The sequence below is a fragment of the Aegilops tauschii genome, chromosome 1 (assembly GCF_002575655.3).
Source record: "Aegilops tauschii subsp. strangulata cultivar AL8/78 chromosome 1, Aet v6.0, whole genome shotgun sequence".
Lineage (NCBI taxonomy): Eukaryota > Viridiplantae > Streptophyta > Magnoliopsida > Poales > Poaceae > Aegilops > Aegilops tauschii.
In genome coordinates, this window is record NC_053035.3 from 490,058,943 (window position 1) to 490,083,040 (window position 24,098).

The 24,098-nt window shown below is 45.4% G+C and overlaps 3 protein-coding genes across 3 annotated transcripts; 1 reads left to right on the forward strand and 2 right to left on the reverse strand.

Annotated features, from left to right (window-relative positions):
* Positions 1 to 5,810: 5,810 nt before the first annotated feature.
* LOC109764806 (proteasome subunit beta type-6) lies at positions 5,811 to 9,633 on the reverse strand. The gene is made up of 8 exons (XM_020323586.4): positions 9,308 to 9,633; positions 8,477 to 8,553; positions 7,966 to 8,021; positions 7,731 to 7,803; positions 7,515 to 7,626; positions 7,132 to 7,205; positions 6,649 to 6,723; positions 5,811 to 6,070 (listed from the first exon to the last, which is right to left on the reverse strand). The coding sequence occupies exons 1-8, from the start codon at positions 9,441 to 9,443 to the stop codon at positions 5,939 to 5,941; spliced, it is 735 nt and encodes a 244-aa protein (XP_020179175.1). The 5' UTR covers positions 9,444 to 9,633; the 3' UTR covers positions 5,811 to 5,938.
* A 5,844-nt stretch (positions 9,634 to 15,477) lies between these two features.
* Positions 15,478 to 16,401, reverse strand: LOC109764818 (uncharacterized). Its single transcript, XM_020323599.4, has one exon. It carries the CDS (start codon positions 16,148 to 16,150, stop codon positions 15,692 to 15,694), a length of 459 nt encoding a protein of 152 aa, XP_020179188.1. The 5' UTR covers positions 16,151 to 16,401; the 3' UTR covers positions 15,478 to 15,691.
* A 4,669-nt stretch (positions 16,402 to 21,070) lies between these two features.
* LOC120969345 (uncharacterized) lies at positions 21,071 to 21,936 on the forward strand. Its single transcript, XM_040396516.3, has one exon. It carries the CDS (start codon positions 21,339 to 21,341, stop codon positions 21,810 to 21,812), a length of 474 nt encoding a protein of 157 aa, XP_040252450.1. The 5' UTR covers positions 21,071 to 21,338; the 3' UTR covers positions 21,813 to 21,936.
* Positions 21,937 to 24,098: the final 2,162 nt, after the last annotated feature.

Here is a 24,098-nt window from a genome sequence, read left to right on the forward strand (position 1 = left end):
CGCTCCGGCCCAACAAAGCCAGCCCACTTATTATTCTCCACTCAGTTAGGAAGACCTTATTTGTCGCATGAATCGATAAAATACTGGAAGCTGCCCACAGGGCACTAGGCTTGCCGATTTCAATTTTTTCGATGTTCTATTTCTATTTTTCTGTTCCTTTGTCTTTCCACTTTATATTTCCTTTTCCTTTTTTTCCTTCTTTATTTTTATTTTTTCTGTCAGGTAAAAAATTACAAAAATATTCAGAATTTCGATTTTTGTTCAAATATTCAAAAAATGGTCAGAATTCAATTTTTTGTTCCTTATTTGAAAAACGTTCGGAACATTTCAAGAATTCCTGTTTCGAAATTTTCTCATTTTTTAAAATATGTTTGTGTTTTTAAAAATTCTTCAAGATGATATTACAAAAATTGCATATTATAAAATGTTCTATATTTTAATATATTCTTGTTTTAGCGAAATATTTACACATCCGAAATAATATTTTCATCTGAGAAATTTTTTTCCAAAATTAGTTTGAATGTTACCCTTTTAAAAAATTCAACAATATTTGTGTTTTATAAATTTTTCATCTTTTCAAAATACTGTTTGTGAATTTCAAAAGCTATTAATGTTTCTAATTTTGTTTGTGTTTTCCAAAAATATTGAAGAAAAAAGGTTTGTCTAGAATTCCATAATTGGGTCGTGCGCGCTCCGGCGCAACGAAGCCAGCCCACGTATTATTCTGCACTCAGTTACGAAGACCGTATCACAGAGCTTCAGCGGGCGGATGGTTCTGTAAGCAAAGATGAACAGGAAATGGCTAGTATGGCCACGAACTTTTACAGCAACTTGTATGCTTCCGAGAATACGGTTGGGATAGAGGAAGTCCTGTCTCATATACCAAGGAAAGTGGATGATGCCATGAACAACATTCTGACGACTCGATATAGTAACACCGAGGTCAAGGAGGCTCTCTTTCAAATGTTTCCTACAAAGGCCCCAGGACCCGACGGCTTCCCTACACATTTTTTTCAACGGCATTGGGATCTATGTGGTGAGGAGGTAACTGATATGGTGCTACGTGTTCTTAGTGGAGAGGATTCTCTGGAGGAGATAAACAAAACGTTCATCGTCTTAATACCCAAGATTGCAAGTCCAAAAAATTTAGGACAGTTTTGACCGATCAGCCTTTGTAACGTGATCTTCAAGATTGCATCAAAGGTCCTGGCCAATCGGCTCAAACTAATTCTCCCCGATATCATCTCAGAAGAACAGTCGGCATTTGTACAAGGTCGTCTAATCACCGACAACTTTATATCAGCCTATGAGTGCCTACACTACATGAAAACAAGGAAGCTCAAGGGAAATAGGTTTTGTGCTCTGAAACTTGATATGATGAAAGCCTATGATCGTTTAGAGTGGAATTATTGTTGAAATTGGGAATCAGCTCTAAGTTCACAGAGATTGTGATGCGATGTGTTTCTTCAGTATCTTTTTCTGTTATCTTTAATGGAGGGAAACAAGAAGACTTCACGCCATCGCGCGGTTTGAGGCAGGGGGATCCCATATCTCCATATTTCTTCCTACTGGCGGCCGAGGGCCTTTCATGTCTATTGAAATCGATGCTTCCGACGGAGAGGATACAAGGCATTACGGTGGCAGCAGGTGCACCGGAGGTAACCCATCTTCTCTTTGCAGATGATAGCCTTCTTTTCTTTAATGCTACACCGGAGATGGCAAAACGGGTGGATGATCTTCTGCAAAGGTATTGCTCTGCCTTGGGTCAGCGTATAAATAAAGATAAATCCTTCATTTTCTTTAGCAAGGGTTGTGCAGAATCTGTGAGACAGGAGATCAAGCAAGTTTTGGATGTTCAGAATGAGCAGCTCTCTGACAAATATCTTGGCCTTCCTTCTGATGTGGGTCGGGCCAAAGAGGGTGCTTTCAAGTATTTGAAAGATAGAATTTGGAAGCAGATTCAGGGTTGGATGGAGAAAACATTGTCAGTTGGTGGCAAAGAGGTGCTTATCAAATCAGTTGCTCAAGCTATTCCTACCTACTCCATGGCATGTTTCAAACTGCCCAGAGGATTATGCCAACACATTAATGGGTTGTTACGCAAGTTTTGGTGGGGCTCAAAAAAGGGAGAAAGGAAGACTGTCTGGGTCTCTTGGGAAGTCATGTCACAACCAAAGTTCATGGGAGGAATGGGTTTCCGTGATATCGAGCTTTTTAACCTGGCATTACTGGCCAGGCAGGCCTGGCGCCTCCTACAGGAACTCACCTCCTTGAGTGTGCGGATTCTAAAGGCTGTTTACTATCCTTTTTCCACCATTCTTGATGCAGAAGTGGGCAATCATCCCTCACAAGTTTGGCGCTCTATAATTGAAGGAAGATACACTCTGAAGCTTGGGCTTGTGAAACGGATTGGTTCAGGAGAGGACACAAACATATGGAATGACAATTGGATTCCACGTGATTTCAAGCTTCGGCCGGTTTGCCCAAAGTCTTCGGATCCTCCTCACAAGGTGTCAGACCTTATTGACCCAGTTAATATGACATGGGACCGAGCTGTTCTTGATCAGCACCTCTACCCCATGGATGTTGAAGCAATTCTTAACATCCCGTTAAGCTCAAGAGTCCGCGATGATTTCTGGTCCTGGCATTATGAGAGAAGGGGTGTTTTCACAGTACGGTCTGCATATAGACTCTTGGCCTCCACAAAGCAACAGCGGACGGACTGGCTAGAGCACAACGACGGCCACTCGCACCTCGAGTCTGACCGCTGATCTTGGACAAAGCTGTGGGGAGCATCGGTCCCTTCCAAAGTTAGAATTTTTGCATGGAGATTGGCTAAAACTTCCATCCCTACAGGAGAAGTCCGCAAGAATAGAAGCATGGCAGAAACACCAAAGTGCACCCTATGCAAGGCGGCGGTGGATACGTGGCGGCACTCGCCTTTTGATTGCAAGATGGCTAGGTGCGTTTGGGCACTAGCTGATGAGGATCTCACGGAAACCATTGTCTCGAACCGGACTGACAACGCAAAGTTGTGGATGTTGTGGCTTGTTGATACTCTTCCCTCGATGGAACTTGCGCGCGTCCTCGTGACGATGTGGGCAATTTGGTGGGCACGGCATCGAGCTATCCATGATGATCAGTACCAAAGTCCGCTAAGCACGCATATGTTCATTGAGCAATTTTTGTCAGAGTTGGAGGCGATCCCCGACGGGAAGGAGCGACCCAGGGACCGGAACGCAAAACCTAAGGACCTGCATGTAACGCCTAGGGACGTGCATGTAATGCCCAGGGAGGAATCGGTGCAGCGAGACCGATCAGTGCGGACGGCCTGGCTCCCGCCAGCAAAGCATGACATGAAGGTTAATGTTGATGGTGGCCTTTCCAAGATTGGAGACCGAGGTGCTTCGGCGGTGATCTGCAGGGATAGGCATGGTATGTTTCTTGGTGCTTCCGCAGTTATATTCGAGGGTTTGCTTGACCCAACTACACTTGAAGCCCAGGCGTGCAACGAGGCCCTTGCTCTTGCTGCGGATCTTCATGCTCAATCCGTGTGCGTTGCATCGGACTGCCTCGAGGTGATTACCAATATTCATACTGGTGCCCCATGCCACTATTTTGCTATTTTGGAGGAGATCAAGCATAGAAGACGTTCTATCCAAGATATTCAGTTTGTGCACGAGAATAGAAAGCATAATGAGGAAGCTCATGCCTTAGCTAAGGCGGCTGCTTTTTTCCCTCCCGGGCACCATGTGTGGCTTACTACTCTGCCCGATATCATCTATATCCCTATGTGTTTGAACGTTTAATAAAGGATACATTTTCTGCTCAAAAAAAAGTTACGAAGACCTTATTTGTCGCATGAAGCAATAAATACTGGAAGCTGCCCAGAGGGCGCCGAAGACTAGGCTGGCCCATTTCCATTTTTTAGATGTTCTATTTCTATTTTTCTGTTCCTTTCTCTTTCCCTTTTATATTTCCATTTCCTTTTTCATTCTTTATTTTTATTTTTTTGTCACGTAAAAGATTACAAAAAAATTCAAAATTTCGATTTTTGTTCAAATATTCAAAAAATTGTCAGAATTCAAATTTTTTTGTTCCTAATTTGAAAAATGTTCGGAACATTTCAAGAATTCCTGTTCCGAAATTTTCTCATTTTTTAGAAAATGTTTGTGTTTTTAAAAAATTCTTCGAGATTTTATTACAAAAATTACATTTTATAAAATGTTTCATAATTTAAAATATTCTTGTTTTAGTGAAATGTTCACAAATCTAAAATAATATTTTTGTCTGAGAAAATATTTTCGAAAATTAGTTTGAATGTTACCCTTTGAAAAAATTAAACAATATTTGTGTTTTTATAAAATTTTCATGTTTTCAAAATATTGTTTGTGAAATTCAAAAACTATTAATGTTTCTAATTTTGTTCGTGTTTTTCCAAAAATATTGGAATTTTCAAAAAACAATTGTTCGCATTTTTTGAAAATTATTCGGGACTTAAAATTTTGTTCATGTTTCCAAGAATATTCGCCAATTCATTTTTTTAGTGTTAAAAAATTAAAAATATTTATAATCTGATTCTATAGTATTTTCTTAAATATTTGAGCTGGCCATTGTATAGCGGCGCGTGTTCGTTCTATGCTTAAAAATGAAAGAAATTGTGGACACGTGGCAATAAAAGAGAATATGTTGTTTGGCTTTAATTAGAGCAAGATTATGGGCACTTGAGTACTAACATAATTAAAGAGAATAAACTATCAAAAAAAGGGACATTCATGCCTGATTATGTTAATGAAACGGGATATATACGTTGCAATTAATAATCCACCTGGTTACGCTGTCATAGGATAGAGTGGTCGAAGCAACCGTGTCCCGAAGGTCACCGCGTAGCCACCAAATGAAGAGGCAGGCACAACCCTAAGATGGAGGCAGACCCGGAGAAAAAAAAAAGGCATGAGTTGGGTGCTCGGCACCACACCGACCAACCCCACCACTATCAAGATTTTCCGTGTCAAACATGTCCGGCGTGAAGATCATAACTCCTTGCTCTATCGCCTACCATTGTGGAGACCATTTTTTTTTAGATGACACGTCAATTATCTTTCATGTTTCTTCTCGCAAAAAAATAACTCTCCCGTCACAACGCGCGGGCATATGTGCTAGTGAAAAAACAGAGCATAGACACTCTACAGTGACGCGCCATCACGAGACGACCAGACCAATATCAAGGGAGACCACCTTCACCGCAAACATCAAGGTTCCGGAGAAGTATGAGTACTTACGAGTTACGACTACTTACATAGTATGGCCCTTGACAAGTTATAAGCACAAGAATTAATCCACGTAGAAACATCAGTACCATTGAATTACGCACACGCGCGCGCGTTGCATCTGCAGGAACAAACCAGACATACTTTGCACTACTAGCCAGGCAGAGGGGAGTTGGTTTGTTTTGATTAATTCAAAACCTGGGTGCTGACGGTTCTTAAAAGAAAATCTGCTTTGTATCTTCATCGGGGTGGTCAAAAACCTCGGTCCAATTAGTCTAGTATATTTTAGCGTTTCTATAGACATGTTAAAGAGGTCACGCATTTTTTTTAAGTCTCCAAAAAATGCCATATTGCTCTCTGCGGTTCTGTTTTTTTTTTCTTTCCAGCGGCCAGTATAAGTTTCAGCATTTAGTTTTCGCAGGTACATCTTCAGCAAGCAATGCCGGATTGCATTTCGTTGAGCAAGACGTAGCTGTGTTGACACAAGCATATGCCGTAGTCGAGTTGCACCGCAAGGCACAGATCCATCAAGATGATTCATAGACGCATGAACACCAAAACTATTTTAAGTTGTAATAACAAGGTGGAAAACAAGTTGGTGTCAGCAGAATCTATTCCAAGCAACGTTCGGCTCACATCTAGAGCAAGTCATCAGTACAATAGGGATTTCACTGGACCATCGCATCAGAGCTCCCAGCTGCGAGAATGTCGAGGAGAGAGTTTTGGGGCTCCATCTCTTCATGCCAGAGTGGCAGTTTGTCACCGGGGTGGAAGCTCCTCTTAACACCCGCCTCGTTAATCTGTGCAAGAATTCTCAAATCAGTACATCTAACTAGGTAGACAAAGTCTTTGGGAAAACAAAGAGCACAGCAACAGGTTGATGCAACCTCCAATTTTAACAAGGAGGCACATTTCGACAAGCTGCTAAGATTACCCGAGGCACAGTTTGCAAAACAAACACGACTTTTCAACAAAAAGAAGGGGGGTAAGACAAGATGACAACAGATCCAACAGAGGAAAAGGGGGGTAAGACAAGATGACAACAGATCCAACAGAGGAAAAGGTGTGCCACCCTATTCCAAATGACATTTTAAGCACAACCCAATCTAGACAAGTTCAGAAAATCAAGGCTACGAAAGTTGGTGCTGTTTTAAAATTTTACTCATCTCATTTTAAAAACCATCACAGGAGACTGTTAGATATTGGTTTTAATTTTGACTGATATCTCATCCTGGTTATTAAAGCCATCACAAGAGAGGTTGCATCATCCTTATGTCGCAAAATAAGTCTTCAAATAAGCAAGTCCAAGTTTCCATAATGTGTCTATTTCTCAACGAAAAGAAACAAAGAATGAAATCTGTATGAAACGAACACTTACAGTAACAGTGCGAACAACCCCTCCACTAGCACCATCACGAGCAATAGCAAGGGAAACCACCTTCACCACAAACTTCTGTTGAGATCAGACAAGGAAAAACATGTTAGGAGATGCGCTGCAGTGATTCAAAGCTTGGACTAATGAGAAATGATGGTTCAGCCATACAATTCAGGACTATGTAACGGGGATCAAAAAATTTCAGGATTATATGTAATTAACATTGCAATCTATTCTCGCAATGTCAATGATGAGGCAAATTGACAGAAAAGCCATCAAAAACTTTATTCCACTTCAAGGAAATAAGAGCACCATTTCATGTCACAACAACAAAATAAGCAGCGATAGAAGCAATATGGGAACTGAACATAGCTTTAGACTGTACTGTGCCTCATGCATTAAATAAACTATGTCCTATAACTCCTTTTTTGGCAGAAAAGATCTCCTAATTCTTTCTAGTTCCTCAGAAGAAACTAAATGACGTACCTCAGCTTCTTCCTGGGTCATACCCTCTTTCCATTCATGATCCATCAATCCATAAAGGTAACTGGAACCAGATCCTGAAAAGCCCAGCGATAACATAAAGTGTGAGAACGTGCACCTGGTATATCATACATTAAAGCTGGATTAGCATAACTGCCTGCTCAGTGTCTCTCAGCACTCAACAGAGCCAGATTGCACTCAACCAGGATAAGAAGTGTGGTTAACATTCCAGTATGTTTCACAAACCGCAAGCGACTAAGTGAGTACAAGCTTGCCAGAGTGCACAAGGTTTGTTGCAAAAGAGCTCTAGGAGCTACTTAAAGATGTCAACTCAACTACTCAAGTATAGGTAAGGAGTGATGCACTTCTACTATTGGGAAACTAACCTCCAATTGCGAATGGTTGCCTCAGAATCGTACCACCAAGAGGGACCGAGTAAATTTGGCCTCCCTCGTATTTGTCCCATCCACCAACTATCATTCCAGCTTGCAACATGCTCTGGACATTGATAATAAATAAATAATGGCATGACATGTGTGTCAAGAAGGCAAACAAACATTAAGCACCATATCTTGTTATCTCGAAGGCTAGAGAAGATATACCTTGTTCTGATAGGCCAATAACCTAACTAAGTTGGATGCAACTTTCACGGTAGCTGGTTGCCCAAGCTGGATTCTGTACATGATGAAGGACAAATTCAGCAACAACTTCCAAATCAAATACTCAATTGACTATTATCATGACCTACGGGATCTAAGTTCCATATAATTTAGGGAATAATGAAGAAAGATAATAGGATAATGAGAAGCTAAATAGCGTTGTGCACAAAGTACTTACGTGTGCTGGTGGAGAAAATAACGAACATAATCCGAAATAACTTGTGTGTCAGCAGCCTGCAAGATAGATAATGAGAAGCATGCTACACATGAGACATACAGCGTATATGAACAGAAAATAGGATATCTGACTAGCAAACATAAAGGCAGCAGACGATGAACACTGAAGATGTTGTCATAACTCAAGATTTCCACTCTTGCACAAGACAAGCAAATGGTAGGCAAAAACAAAATGATTGCACGCAAAAGCAAAACATAAAATTGTCTTGCAAGCTTTTATTTTGTTGAGTTTATTATCAACACCGGCAATTACAGATACCTTTCAGTGCAATTTTTTTTAATTAAACATACCATAATAAAAAATTTAGGGAATAATGAAGAAATGGAAGTAAGATTTTTAACTTATGAAATTGACTACTCAATGGTGCCTACCCAACCATCTAAATGTGACAGTAACACGGGATAACAACATGGAATGTGCCCGATCTTGAGCATGATTTATAAGCACTTACAGATCCAGAGCGGCAGACGTAGACATTATCAGTCAGCTGACTAATCTTGTCCGAAGCACGGTTTGCCACATACATTCCTGTCAGGCAGCAAACAGGCATTAAGCGAAGCAAATAAAAATGCAGAGAGCAAAACAGATCAAATGCCGGCTTCATTTATTTATTGAATTCAAACATACGCAGCAAGACTTTGCAACACTAAGGAGATAGCACAGCAGTAACTTAACACCTCAGGGGAGCCATGTTTTCCTTCCAGTGACTCGGTGAGAACATTGTGACAGTGGTAGAAGGTTTCAGACTTGACAAAACAGAGCACTGCAGGACCCAATAATAATAACTATCATAGCAAATCCTGGGTTTGTCTGCCTCTATCTAATAATAATCCAGGGTTTCCCCTGATCTCGGAACTAGAATAGCAGGGGAATAAACTCTGAATTAGGAGGGGCGTCTCGTATTGTATATAATAATGGGAGTGCCCAGAACTCATTTAGATGAGATATAGGAGTGCCTAGAACTCATTTAGATGAGATATAATTTGGTCTCATTCACCTTGAAAACAAAAACAGGTACAACCCACGTCAGCACACACGCATCTTATAGCATCACATCCAATGGCTATAAAAGGTGAATGAGACCAAACTATATCTCATCTAGATGAGTTCTAGCAAAACTGTATAATAATAACATGGCCAGCAGCACCAGCCGCATCCCTCGATTCGGTTCTTCCCTCACGGCGGAATCGGACGCCCGACGCGCCATCTCCAACCCTGGCCTAGCCGCTGCTGCTGGATCCACGGGGCGCATCAAGGGATCGGGGCGGGGGGGCGGGCGTACCGGTGCTGGTCCTGGAGTCGGCGGCGAGCACGACGCCGCCGTCGTAGCAGACGCCCACGATGGTGGTGCCCATCCGGTGCTCCCCGTCGGTGGGCGCGTCGGCGGAGGAGGGGCCCATGAGCGAGGCGGCGTCCATGGCGGGGATCGAACCCTAGCAGGCGGCTTCCGCGGCGAGCGAGCGAGCGAGCGAGATGTGGAGCGGGAGGCGACGGTGCGTGCGTGTGGGGGTTCCGCTGGCTATTGGCTCTGCCTGCGGCGGCTTGCTAGTATGGCCTCGCACGCAAGAAAGAAACGAGACGGGCCGGTCTCTGGGTCGGACCCGTCCGGGTGCGATCCATTCGACTCCGTCACGATGATCATATCAACCTTGTCTTCCGAACTAACATCATCAGTGAGCCTCGAATAAGTTCAAAAATATGCAACACACCCATGCGACCTGAAATTTTATCTGGCCTTTTTGGATTTGAACGGTTGATATGAAGCTAGTACGAGCGATGTTTTTCTAGGTAATTGGTGTGAAGATGATCCTACTATGCGAGTATATGAGGACACGGAAGATTCACGGGCTTCGAAATGGGATCCAAAGGTCTACTTGTCGGTCAAAGGAGCTTACACAGGATACAATGTGTAACCGAGATGGTAGTACTCGCAATGACGGTCATTTGGTTCTGCGACTTGCACACTGCACGAGGTCACCGTGGCAGCGGGCGTGGACTAGTGGTGGCAATCTCGTGTGCCGCCGCCAGAGAGCCGCGAAACGTGCCGGCAAGGCCCAGCCGTGCAGCACATCTGGGCCTAGATCGGGCCCGCCCGCCACCAGCGACAAGCAGCCTTGCCACCACCGCGTTGGGCCGCCGCTGATCCGCCACACCCCCGGCGGAGAAGAGGAGTCAATGCCGCCTACCCACTCCAGATCGGAGCCAAAATGATCCCACCGTCGACGCGCCACCAGGGCTTGGAACCAATCTGCGCGACTTGGGGGTTGATCCAGCCAGCTACGAGTTGGGGAGAAGTGGCCGCCGGTGAAAACCGAGCTCCGACTTCGGTCATGGCGGGCAATGGTTGTTTTATGCGCAGTTACCTTGTTGAAGGCATCGTTACTGCAATCATCATCTCCTCGCTTGGGATGTTACGAGGGGAAACCCTTCACCGAGGACTCCCGAATCAGACGATGGCGGCGCTTTTGATGTCGTTATCCCTCTTGAGGGCATCATTTTGGAGTAGTTGCTTGTTGGAGTCGTCAGAAGGTGGAGCGGTGTGGCATCTACCGCATCAATGATGGTGGGTCTCAACCACATGGTGCAGCAGTGTCTCGGCGACGAATGCGTCTTGATGTACGAGTGAAGGATGGTGGCGTCGATGGCAGTTGGGCCTGGCAAGGTCAATGCGCTAATCTCACCTGAAGTAGGGGCGACACAAGATGGCCGCGGCGGATTCTAGAGCATGTGCATGTGGTGCGCGCTGAGGGTCTGCCAGACCGGATGGTGCTCTCGACTTGTCATGGAGCGGCTTAGATAGTGTGCATTGGTGCGTGGTCAGGGCACATCATCAAGCAAGTATGTGTAGCCACATAGATCGCCAGGAAGGTGACTTTGTGTTGATCCATGTATTTGTTTTGCCAATCTCTGTTCAATAATTACTCCTATAAAGGATGTTAGAGTACCCGACTCCCGGGGCTCGTCGAGGGCGAATAGCACCTCTGAGCCGTTTGTTTCTGAGTTGCTTGCTGCAGGAGCCTCTCAGGGCATCTACGCACCGTCAGATCTGCCCGGATGGCCGAACATGGGCGACCCATCTGGCAGTCCATGATTAGTGGACCGACGGCGCGCCCAAGGCCACTGTCATTTGGTGTTACTATTACCCAACCACTCTTATTGCTAGGTTACTTCACCCTTACACTTGGGGTTACCCAACCACTCTTACGAGAGAGCAACAACATTGTGTTGATTTTCTCTCACAACTGTGATCTTGATGCCTTCTTTGAGAATGTTGCACCACCCTTGAACATGAGGGGCGACATTGCGGAAATCTTTGTCAATCCTTTGAGTCCAGATGCTCCAACAGGCAGCAGGCCATGATTATAATGTCTAGAGCAATATCATTAGGTAGAGCTTGCACAACAAGCACCTCATCAAAGAAAAATATTCCTCTATTCTTTTTGGGAATGATTCTCTGACAATTTTTTTGAGAAAAAGTGTAGTCCCAAAAGAGGAGGAGAAAGGTTTCATCTTGCCCTTTATTGCAGATGGCACAATTGTAACCTTGCAGATGAACAGATTTTCTGCTAAGAAGGTTCCTGGTGTTAATTATGTCATGTAACAACAACCAACATATTGTATGCCAGATGTGAAGCACATTTCTAGAGCTTTATCAACAGAATGTGAGCATCACCCCCACCTCTTAAGAATTTGTACATCTTCATTGCACAGTAGCTTGATGAGTTCCATGAGTAGCTCCATTTATCATTCTGAACCACATCTTGACTTGAAAGAATTGTGATTCGTAGCTGCATGAATTGTTGATGAGCCTATGAAGTACTTCTTCTAGGTTATCAATTTCCATAGCGCTCTGAAGAGATACATGCTCGTTAATTGTTGTAAAGGAGAGGGGTTTCAGAAGTCTATCTTGAAGGCTATGATCCAAACATCCATTTTCCTAGAATGTAATTATATTTACTTTTCTTGCTTGATAGGTTGCAACTTGTTTGTATATAGGCGACGGATTTAGAACTGATTTCCACCATAATTAGCCAACTAGCCTTCCATGAGGTGGTGCAAGAGAATAATATTATTCCCACATCATCTTTATCCATGGCAAAATTTCACAGTTAAAGAATTTGTGTATGTGAGCCTTATTACTTTTCAAAAGAAAAACTAGTAGAGCCTTATTATGAGTAGAAATATCCAACAATGGTAAACCTGATTCCTATTCTTGCCACTAGGACTATCTCAAGTGTTGTATGGTGATTACGTTTTCCTAGTCTTTTTTTGCGAGGAGATTACGTTTTCCTAGTCATAGGCATTTTTTTAATGAAACAAGGATGCCGACAACATTGAGAGTATGATGTTAGAAGCACGGTCATATTGAATTGACCCAAGTTGTTTGATATACTTAGAGATGTTATCGTCGAGTCTACAATTTATAACACGAAGAGTTAATGTATGCCTAGTTCCTTAGACCATGGGAGTATCGAGTAACTTCATACCGGGCAATACACTTTGGGGTTCGTCATCTGTAACACAGTGATCCTAATGACAACTTACATGTATATTGGAAAGTATGACATGGGCCAAGATAGCTCAAGATTGAGTTTTGCTCCTCTAACGATGTAAAGATATTTTTAGGGCCCTCTCAGTGTGACGGCATCCATCATTGTCTGGACAGACACAGGTGACTAGCTCACAGGGATGCCAGAACATGACAACGAGAAAGAACAAAAACGGTAATTAACGAGGAGACCGGTATAGTGAGCATGTGAAATTGTGAATGACTCGCAGGGATACCGATATATCTCACCTCGGGTTTTGTAACATATCGTGAAGCAAAGGAAATAGAAAATGATAACCAAAGGTTCAATCGAATATCATTCGTTTAAACGTAAGGATAAATATGGATGTCCACGGTTCTGTTACTAATCATTGAAAGAAAGGTGTTTTCATTCTTGTCTATGCTTTACCGAACCTACATGGTCACACTCTTAAGGGATTTACGATCTGTTGAGTTTTAGTGGAGTGAGGAATATGAGAAAATATTCTCAAAATAGTTTCGGGAATAAAAAATAGTTTTGAGGGAAACCGGAAGCGTTTCGGGGTTACTGGAAGTGTTTCTGGGAGTACGGGTAATACCGGGAAATCATATATAGGTGGAAATTGTTTTTGGGGACTTAAATATAAATTGTAAAGGGCTCCAATATTGTTGGGAGGCCCCGGAATCTATTCAAGTCATTGGGCTAAAGAACATAATAAAAGGCCTGTAGGGGAAAAGATAATTGGACATAAGGCCCATTAGTGGATAGCGCCCCCTTTGGGGGCCGAATTGGAGAAGGGGGGGACTCCTCCTCTCCGGTACCCCTAGGTCGGGGCAAGGGGGAGGCGTCCTTCCCCCTTGGTAGCGCCTCCTCCCCATCTCTCAACCTATACATACTAGAGGATTTGGCCCTTGGAGATACAGAAGATCTAAAGTTTAGAGCCTCCTCTAGTTCTCTTATTCTAGTTCTAATTTAGACTTGGTCTACATTAGAGCTAGTTCTAGTTCTCTCTAATCCTCATAGTAGAGAAGTCCCGTGAGGTTCTCTCCTAACTCCTCTAATTCTCCGGCGACGTCAAGCTCTGAACGATGAAGCGCTGCCCGAACAGGCCGTGGCGCAATGATCGAGATGTGTCTGATGGTCTTGATAAGCTTGTCGTTAGTCTGTACTATGTCGATTTAGTACATGGTAAGAGAGCGGTCATAGTCATGCCCCCAAAGATGTAGCCATAATGGTGAACCTCGTTAACAAATATCATCTCTCCCATCTATTTTTCTGCAATGACCGTTCACATACTTTCTAACAAGCAACACTAAGCGGCGGCCACTGTTCTGACTCCTAAACACCCTTTATGGTGCTCGTCCACATCCCCAAGATTGTGACTGTTGAAGCAGGGCCTAAGTTGGACAACAAAGTCCATAGATGTTGTCGGCAACAATTACACCAAATCCGCCGCCCCAAAGGAGTGTCGGAAAACACCCCCACATGCCCCTCAAGCTCACCACTCCGAGTGCTGCCATGATGGAGCTAGGAACGGGGAGATTCAATTCCAAACAAGCCTAACCCTGAACTACTTAGTCGACGGAGGTGCGAGGAACCCCGAAATTGTGTGTGGTTGCAAGAGGCTAGCCAGATATGTCCTATGTACCAAACATTAATTTTGTTGCTTGGGTGTTTTTTGTCACAAGCAACATTAATTTGTAGCCTCTGAATTAAAACGGATTTGCCGAACATCGTGTGCCTGGATTTTTGTGTGGTGTCAGCCACTTTTTGCAAATCGCATCGCAAGGCCGAAGATGGTGACAATGTAGAGTGCTGACCACGGTGAGGCCAAGCTCTATGAGCGTAAGTAGGTGATAGCCGGCGAGAGTGAGTATGAAACTTAAGGGGGGAGGGGTGCAGGAGGGTCGCTGATGTTTTTCATCGGGGTTTGGCTTAGAGGGATGGTTGGGGCGGCGACCAGCGCGGTGGTGGGAGAAGGTCCAGCGGAAGGCGAACGATGAAGGCCGTCGGCCATGGGGGACGAAGGCAGGTGGTCAGGGCTGGGTAGGCCATGGGAGAGGGGGGGGGGGCGATGTGAGGAGGAGGAAGAAGAAGGTGAATAGGAGGCGGCGCTGCTGGCCGCTGGATGTTGATCGGATGGTCATATAAAAAGTGACTGACGTCAGATTTTTTTCCAGGTAACTGACGTATATGTGGTCCGAATTAACATGATGATACTCTATTTTCTATTTCTAATACCTGAGTCCTGGCGAACCAACCTGTGGTTGGATGGTTAGAGGGACAGTGGTATCCCCAGCCCACCAGGGTTCAAGTCCTAGTGCTTGCATTATTCCTGGATTTATTTCGGGATTTCTGGCTATGCGCTTTCAGTGGGAGGGGACGTTCCCGTCGGCAACGAGGTGCCTACGGTGACTTCGTAAATTTCAAAAAAACATGCCGACTCAGTCTTTCGGAGGTGCTCATAGGGGTAGAGTGTACGTGCGCGCGCGTTCATAGAGGTGAGTGTATGCGCGTATGTATGAACGCTTGCGTCTGTACTGATGTTAAAGAAAATACCTGAGTCATGCATAGGAATCACAATGTTTTTTCGTGGTTTGGGCAGTTTCTTCCTCCACATATACCTCGAGTCATTGTCGTACTGCACGGAACCGGCTTGTACTCCACCCGAACCCATTGTAGTACCACGTACTACTACGAACCTGAAGCTGTGACCGAAGCGAACACCGGCTGACCTTTACGTTCATTTGTACCAGAATCTGTAAAATTCTGAATCTTATTATGATTTTAGTGAGAGAGCAACAAGTTGGCTTCAGATCTCGCTTTCAGGTTGAGTGCTTGTCGTGTGTTTCTCACCCTCCTCCTACTTTTCCATAGAGAGCGACGTGATCAGACACCATGACAACGTAAATGCGGCCAATAATAAGCCAGATAAATAATGATTAACTAGCTCATTTTTGGAGCAATGAATTGAAATACATAGAAGAATATCATCATCACAGATAAAACAATATGTTGGTCGTATCGTATGTACTCCCAGCTCTCATCAATATGCGAGCTTATTTCTTCTAGAAGCTAAGCTAATTAATCTGCTAGTCTAATCACCCACTTAACTTACTCCACCTAGTTAGATTAATTTAGAGGGAGAAGCAGCCCATGCCGGAGCCGGAGCGGAGCGCCAGGAACGGCAGCACGGCGTCGGGCGACGCCGCAGGCGCGGGAGCCACCTTGTCAGCGGCCACGACGCCGTTATACCTCCGGCGCGCGGACGGCCGTGGCAGGTTCTCCGGCACGACGTTCTCCAGCGAGTTGGCGTGCCACGGCGGGCACTGCCTCCGGTCGCTCCACCGCGCGGGCGCCTGCGCGCGCACCAGCGCCGCCCCGTGCGCCGCGCCGCCGTCGGCAGGTCCCCGCGCCATGGCCGCGCCGTCGACCGCGCCCATCGCGCCGACGGCCACGACGCACGCTGCCGCCGCGAAGCACGCCCGGCGCAGCGCAGGGAGATGGGCGGGCGCCTGTGAGCCGGTGCCGGCCGGCTGGCGGTGAAGGGGCGGAGACGGAGGCTTGAGCTGGTGGCAGCAGTTGATCATCGCCATGGTCGCTGAGATCCCTCGAGTGCTTGCGGTTGCGGATTCTTATAGGCTCTGTGTCTCCCGGCGAGCTGGGGGCGCTGCACTTTCTTGGCAGGGGGGAGGAGGCTGCACGTTGCAGGGGAGATCGACCAGGGCCGTTGATTTGGACGTGGACGCTGGATTTTAGCCGGCGGGCGAGGCGTGGAGCGGACTTGTATATGCGCTGGTAACTTGGCGTGTGGAACCACCTCCTCCCCTCCCCGTCGCGCGGTGGCGTGCCGTGGGAGAAGGAGCAGTTCGGCACGACGTCGGGCCGGGGTGGGGCCCGGCCGCCGGTAGATATTTGGCGGTGGCGTGCGCGGTTTACGACGACCCATCGCCGGACCGGGCAAGCTAGCAAGTGGCAACTGTTCCGCCGTGTGGACAGTGGAGTTTTTGTGCGTGGTTGCACTACGAAAGTGCCTGGTTAACGCCCGTTTGATCGGCCACGTGTGAAATCCATCGGGCCGGTGGTCTGATGACGGCTGACGGGTCGAGTCTGGTGAAAGAAAGGGAGGGAGCGGAGCAGGCGCCGCCGGTCCAACTCCATACGGAAGAACACAAAGGTGCAGAATCTGGCACTCCAAAAAAGAATGCAGAATCTCTTTCTTTTTTCCAAGAGCAAGCAAATTGCATGTCTTAATTCTATAGAAGGCAGAGGGTAAAATACAATAACACAAGCAAGCTTCCACCACAAGGCGGTGAGAAGCGAACACCACTTCAACTCAAATGCACACAAGACAACTCCAACGCTAAAGGGCTTGTCTTAACTGATCAACAAAGCCGTGTCTCGACGTCGGTCACCTCCAGAGAGAAACAACTTCAAGCGAACTCCCCTTGTCGACGCATCAACCACCCTTGATTGCCGAAAAGAGTTGGCAGATGGGTGACGGGACTCAGACGGCCTCAAGAAAGTCATCATCTTGGACTTAGTCACGATGACATACATAGCGCCCTTGATGAACACCGAAGGAACACAAAACAAGGACCTCCTAGCCATGTCTCCAAAACAGCGCTCCCAACGGAGGAACGACATCAAAGATGCCGCCGTTGCCGGTCCAAACCCAAATCTAGGCTTTCGCCCGGAGACGACACAAGTGAGAGAGCAAGGTGCCGATACACCACAGCGACACCTTCAAGAAGGAGAAACGACACCCATGGGCGTCGTCGTTGCTGGCTCTGACCAAAGATGGGCAGGACTTTCATCTGAATCATCGCGCACCTGAATCCCTCCCTACCGGAATGGGACACACCATCCAGGAGAGAGACAAGGGAGATCTTGCCGCCGTTGACGCCCCGCGGGCTTTGCCCAGTGGAGCTCGCCGGCGGCGGCGGGGGATGAGTTGATGGGGAGAGTGGTTCCCTATCGGCTAGGGTTTGCGCGCCCGGGTCGCCCGGGGGCGGCACGGGGCGAGAGAAGGGGAAAGGTAAGGTGCATAATCTTAACTGCAGAAACGAACAAAGGTGTAGAATCTGCACTATAAAAGCATCCACAGTCGGACGCCTCCAAATGCCCAGGCGGACAGCTCGATCACTCACCGATAAAAAAAAAACCCGACCAAGACGGACGCCTCATACTGGTCTTGTACGTCTGGGATGACCGGCACCCCTCATATCCAGCCGAAATTTGGGGTGGATATAGGGAGGTGAAGGCGCACCGGGGTGTGTCCGCCACATCGGACCAAACAACGCAACCCTACCACAAATTGCACGAAATCCCATAAGTCCAAACTCCGTCCTGGTCTCGCGTCCGTTCACCATTTCCCGCGTTTGAGCCGTCACCGTCGTCCACCCTTCCTGCCCCATCCGCGCCGCCGGCCCCCATACGTCGCCCAACCCATCCCCCACCACTGCCATGGATGTTGCCTTGGTGCCGTCCATGGGGCTTCCATCCTTGGCTCCGGCTTGTAAGCCGGAGAATATCGCTCGGAGGGACCGTCAAAGGAGGCACCGCGAGTGGGAAGCGGCGTTGCAGGGAGTTCAGGTTGTGGACCTCGAGGAGTATGTGTCCCCTTTGCCGCGACCGCCCCCCGAATACCGTGCATCCGTCCACCGACAAGGAAGGCGTCGTTCAACCCAACCGCGATCAACGATGATCCGACGGCCAGTTTGTCCATTCCGGACTGTTTTAGCCAACACATGCGGTGGAGGGCAACGTGTGTGACTCGACAGCTCCGATGGGCGCGGACAAGCACGGGCAGCGGTGGCACCCGGTCTACTCACGTCTTGTTCGACAAGCACGGGCAACGAGCATCTGTATTCTTTACTTTTCTTTATATTTTAAAATATTCTACATATTTGATACACTCTTCAAAAACATATTTGAAAAATCTTGAACAAGTATTTGAAAAAAAGATTGAATAAGTAATAACAAATGTTGAACAAGTATTTGAAAATGTTGAACAAGTATTTAAAAATGTTGAATAAGTATTAAAAATGTTGAACGAGCATTAAAAATGTTGAACGAGTATTTGAAAAATGTTGAACAAGTACTAGAAAATGTTGACCGAGTATTTGAAAAAATATTGAACAAGTATTAAAAAATGTTGAATGTGTGTACAAATTGTTTTGATCACTTACTAAAAACGTTTTTGACATATACAAAAAATATAGAGTAAAAAACATAAGAAAGAAAAATAGAAACCAAAAAAGAAGAAAAAGGAAAAATAGAAAACAAAGAATGAAAATGCAAAAAATAGTGAAAAAGGAGAAAAAAAACAAAATCAAAGAAAATACTCGAAGAAAACGGCTCAAATAGCTTTAAGCAGGACGTAACACTTGTTTATAGCAAGAATTGAACTTAGATAGAGGGGTTAGCGCAGCGTGCCAACTACTCCCTCCGTCAAGCTTTTTCGGACTGAGGGAGTACCTGAGACCAGGGTTCGACCCCTGCTTCTCGGACATTTTCTCTACTCTTTTTACATACTATATACGCGCCAGAATGGGCCGGCGCAATAGGATGCCACGGAAGAAAAATCTTCAGCGAGACAAAGCTATCGTCTCGCTTAAAGCGATAAATAGCTCTCGCGTCGCTTCCCTCCGCCTCTTGATATCTGTGTACTTATTTGGGCCAAATAAGGGTCTGTTCGGAACGTCCAACTTGGCCGGCCCAGCACGGGAGAGGCATTTGCTTACTACCGCACGTCCTATTCTGTTATTTTTATTACTTTTATTTATATTTCTGAAATTGAGAAATATTCTATTCAAGTTTAAAAAAAATGTAGAACGTGCATCTAAATTATGTTGACACATTAGTAGAAAATTTGTTTGTGTATTTGTTTTAAAATGTTAGTACCATTGAAGAAATGTTTCCGATATTAAAACAATGTTCACGTGTTTCAGAAAATAATCATGCCATATTAAAAAATGTTTTGTGCAATGTAAAAAACATGTTCATAATGTGAAAATATGTTTCCTACCATTAAAAAAATGTTTCATAACATTAAAAATAAATCTTCACTCATTTAAAAAATATGTTCATAACATTTTGAAAAAGTGTATATACGATGTAAAAAATGTTCATGTAATGTTTTTAAAAAATCGTACCATTCACAAAAATGTTTGCTACATTTTAGGAAAATGTTCACACCTTCAAAAATATACTCTTGTAATTTTATAAAATGTAAAACAATGTTCACACATATATAAAAAATGTTTTGTATGATTCAAAATACTCAACGTGTATTTGGAAATGTATACATGTTTTTAAAAAATCAAACATGTATTTGAAAAATGTCGAAAGTGTATCAAAAAAATGTTATGCGTGTGTATGAAAAATGTAGAAATGTGTATTGACATGTATTTGAAGAAAAGGAAAAGAACAAGCGAAAAATGTAAAATAACAAAACTGATACAAAAAACGTAGAAACAAAGAGAAGAACAAAAAACCACATGGAAGGTTCTAAAACTGGTTCGAAACTGTTCATAGAACCTTCCCAAAATCTCTTCAGACGGTAATGTATTGGGACGGCTCATTTAGTGGAGACAGAGGCGACACAGATCTACATATCGCAGTAAGCGAGATATAGCCCACGGACAGCTAGCTTCTTCCGAGAATTTGTCTCTCCTTGGCAATGCTAAAACCAGCTCTTGATCCGGACCATAGGCTGGCAGCCCAATTAGATAGCCGACCAACCCTAGATTCGGCCTGGCAGGCCAATTAGATACCAGATGGCCCGTCTGAGAAGGAAAAACAAATGGGTTGCATGCTCAATTGGGAGGGACAGGCACATACATGCATGTTCTTCCCGCATAGCCCTGGTTCGGGCGGTGCTTCTAGTGTCGTCGGAGAGCGTGCGGAGGAGGTGTATCTCTCGCCTCTCCGGCGGATCTCGTGGGATCCGGTCGACATTTATCTTCGGTGGATCCACTTGGATCCAGTCTTTGTTCGTCTACGTCTTTGTGTCTATAGGTTGGATCCTTCCTGACTACTATTCTTCTCATCGGCGGCGGTTGATATTCTGGTGCGCTGGGTCAATGGGTCTTACCACGCCAACTTCCACTGTCTACTACATTGATGTTTGCCCGACTCCGACGAGGAAGGGGTGATGATGGACGGCGTGCCTTCGGCTCGCTCCAGTAGTTGTAGTCATCACTAGTGGTGTACGAATATGGAAATATTTTGTTGACAAAATATACTCCCTCTGTCCCATAATATAAGAACGTTTTTCAACTATGTTAGCTTGAAAAACGTTCTTATATTATGGGACATAGGGAGTATGAGATTTGGTGACACATATGCATGTGACTATGCGAGTATGCGAGAGAGTGAGTGAGTAAAAAAAACTTTGAGGCAAAGAGTGAGCGAGTAGTACAGTATATAGAACGGAAGCAGAGTGGTACAGTAGCTAGGCCGCCGACACGTACGTACGACGGGGTGCAGCTTTGGCGGCCGCATACTTTTTTTTTTTTACCATCGGCCCGCCTAGCGCGACCAATTCAAAGCCGATCTTGACACGACCGCCCATCACTGCGCCGGCAACAAAGAAGAGTTAACAAGACCGGTGACGATGAGCTAGCGCCTAGCAGCAAGTCAGACAGAGCCGGCGCCGGTGATCTCATCACGATATATACAGAGCAAAGCTAAGCTTCACCTCAGACTACCACACGCAGCTAAGATCACCGTGCCATCCCGTCGCGGCAGCAGAGCACGAGACGCGCCTTCTCCGATCGCATGGCCGGCCTCGTGTCCCGGCCGCGCCGGAGCGTGCAGATGTACTGGGCGCGGAGGAACTACCAGCGCCTCGGCGGCGGCGACTCGCCGTCGCGGCGCAGCCTCAGGGTGGCCCGCCTCGGCGGCGCGGCCGGGAGCAGGACGCGGACGACGCCAGCAGGCGCCGTGCAGCGGCGTCTGCGGTGGCTGGCCGGCGTGGCCAGGCTGCGCGCGGCCGCGCTGCTGTCGCCGGTGCGCCTGCTCGCGAGGCTGCGGGACGCGTACGTCGACGCGATGCTGGCGCTGGCCGGGGGCGCCGGGCGGCCGTGCGCGGCGCTGGCGACGAAGCCCCGGGAGCAGGGCGAGCTGTGGGCGAAGCGGGTGCCCCGGGCGCGGTCGACCGGCGGCGGCGACTTCGAGCGGCGGATGATGGCGCACATCTACAGCGCGCTCGTCACGCCGGAGCTGCCCGGCGCCGCGCACGGCACGGCCTAATTAAATCTTGGGCATGTCAGGGTCAATAATTTCCTCGTGTTTCATCGTTCTGCGTCCACTGTTGTTGAGGTAGTGGCACAAGTGTGCATTTGTACCGTGAATTCACGATTTTACGTTCTCTTAACCACAGGGTATGCATATGGATTTTGCAGTGATACAGTTTACTTGCTGTAACACTCAAAATTTGCCTGCTCTTGAGAAGTTGTGATTGACAGCAGACCTCTCCTCTCACCCAGATCAATAGTTAACTAGGGCTCATTCTGAACTTTCGATCACGATCCTTTCATTATGCGCATGTGCAAAAGTCTTGAGAAAAATATCCAAGGTGAGCATCTTGCGCTACTGCACGAAATCCTATGCTTAATAGGGGAGCACGAAATCCTATCTGAGGCAGACCTAAATTGATTGACCAAGGTGGTTTTCCAACGAGCAATGCTACACACACCAGATAGTTTTTAGGGATTTAACGGACTGTGATTAGGTGAAGCTTTTTGATTGGAGATTAGGATAGAGGCGGCCCCACCCACACTGAAAATCAGGGGTGAGAGAGATTAATTAGCGTTGTTGACCCCGTGAAACCCCCGTAATTATCCGCGCGTCTAGGATTTTCGTTTTTCCACTTCCCCTAAAAAGCAAAAGTGGGTTTCCCACCCGCCTTGCTTATAGGTCACTGGTTGGTACCCTTTTCGTGGCGGCCGGCTTCTCATCTCAGATTTTTCTGACAAATCATGGACTTTATTTGCTTAAAATGAAGCATCAAGACTACAAATATAAAGAGCACACACCCAACTCTGCATATTTAGGATGCGCACAACCAGCACTGACGCAACACACGCAACAAATCACACCGGCAACTAGCAAAATCAAACAAGACCCCCCCCCCCCCCCCAACCAACCCCCCAACGCCATGCTAAATATGGCGTGTGTTTGGTTGATATGTTTTCGGTGTCAATTAGTAGTGTTGTCATCATGTTACAACAATATAAGCCACATTCAGTCTGGTGTGTGTTGGGTGTTAATTAGTAGTGTTGCCATGATGCAACCATATAAGTGTGCCTAAATTGTTATGTATAGTTTATGTATATAAACCTTAAAAAAAACCAAAGGACCCAACTTTTGGGGCCATTAAATTCACATAATTCTAAAATCGCAGAAATAGAAAACAATATAGGTTTGCAATGTCATGTCATTTGAATCCTGTAAATTTTTTATTTATTGCATAAACGAAGGGGGAAAGGATTCTTTCCAAGAGGTTTTTTTGGTTCAAAGGAATTTCTTAGAAATTTTGAAGTGTTATGTTCCATAGGGACTTTGTTATAGAGACCGTAGGAAGTATTTCTATGGTCTACTATGCATGCAGTTCCAAATAAAAATTTCCATTGAGCCCAACTTCACGAACGTCTTTTGGCTTGTGTGACAACTATGCCATGAACCTAATACTCCCTCCGATCTATATTAATTGTCGCACACTTAGTACAACTTTATACTAAAGTTGTATGAAATGTGCGACAATTAATATGGATTGGAGGGAGTATTATTTTTGGACTCTGATAAGTGCAACGTGTCAGGTACGAGCACATGAAAACTCCTAACGTTTTCAATTGCAAGTTTAGTTACGCGAGGATGACAACTTTAGTTATCAAGCATGGCAACTTGCGTGCTTCAGTTTATTTTCGACAGAAACTTGTTGCGTATCACTCGAATTTGCCATCCTTGTGTGACTAAACTTGCCATCGAAAAACGTCAAAGCCGGAGTGCCACGCACCTGACGTGTGGCACTTATCATTTGGGTTAGTTTTTCCATGGGTGGTGCTATGCATACCTTGTTTGTTGTACGATGCCCAGTCGTGCATTCATACCCACACTTGGTTGTTCTGAACATTTGAATCCGGATTTGTTCTCTAAGTATGAAAAGCCCAAGTGATTCCACATGAAAATTTGTGTTTTTGATTTCATTTTGTAGTTTATTGTGTTCTGATTAATATATTAGTTAATATTGAAGGCTAATCTTCTAAAACTTGTGAGGAAACAATACTGTTTCATAAAGTGGCCATATTAACGTCCTTCCTCCGTTCAGGTTTATTAACCCCTCCCAAAATTTAAGCCTAAATTTGACTAAAGAAATATGATTTACATGTTGTAAAGTATATCATTGGATTGAAATTCAAAATAAATTTCTAACAATACAATTTTTGTGACATAGAACTCGTTATTTATTAGTCAAAATCTGAGTAAAATTTATGCTCAAAATACGCGGATGCTTATAAACCTTTGCAGATGATGTAC

What these genes read in the sequence shown, in the direction of transcription:
- LOC109764806 (XM_020323586.4), bottom strand. Translation starts at nt 9,443, where the DNA reads ATGGACGCCGCCTCGCTCATGGGCCCCTCCTCCGCCGACGCGCCCACC. An exon ending in ACGTCTGCCGCTCTGGATCT is followed by an intron (nt 8,022 to 8,476) that starts GTAAGTGCTTAT and finishes TCTATCTTGCAG; the next exon opens with GCTGCTGACACACAAGTTAT. An exon ending in TGACCCAGGAAGAAGCTGAG is followed by an intron (nt 6,724 to 7,131) that starts GTACGTCATTTA and finishes TGATCTCAACAG; the next exon opens with AAGTTTGTGGTGAAGGTGGT.
- LOC109764818 (XM_020323599.4), bottom strand. Translation starts at nt 16,150, where the DNA reads ATGGCGATGATCAACTGCTGCCACCAGCTCAAGCCTCCGTCTCCGCCC.
- LOC120969345 (XM_040396516.3), top strand. Translation starts at nt 21,339, where the DNA reads ATGGCCGGCCTCGTGTCCCGGCCGCGCCGGAGCGTGCAGATGTACTGG.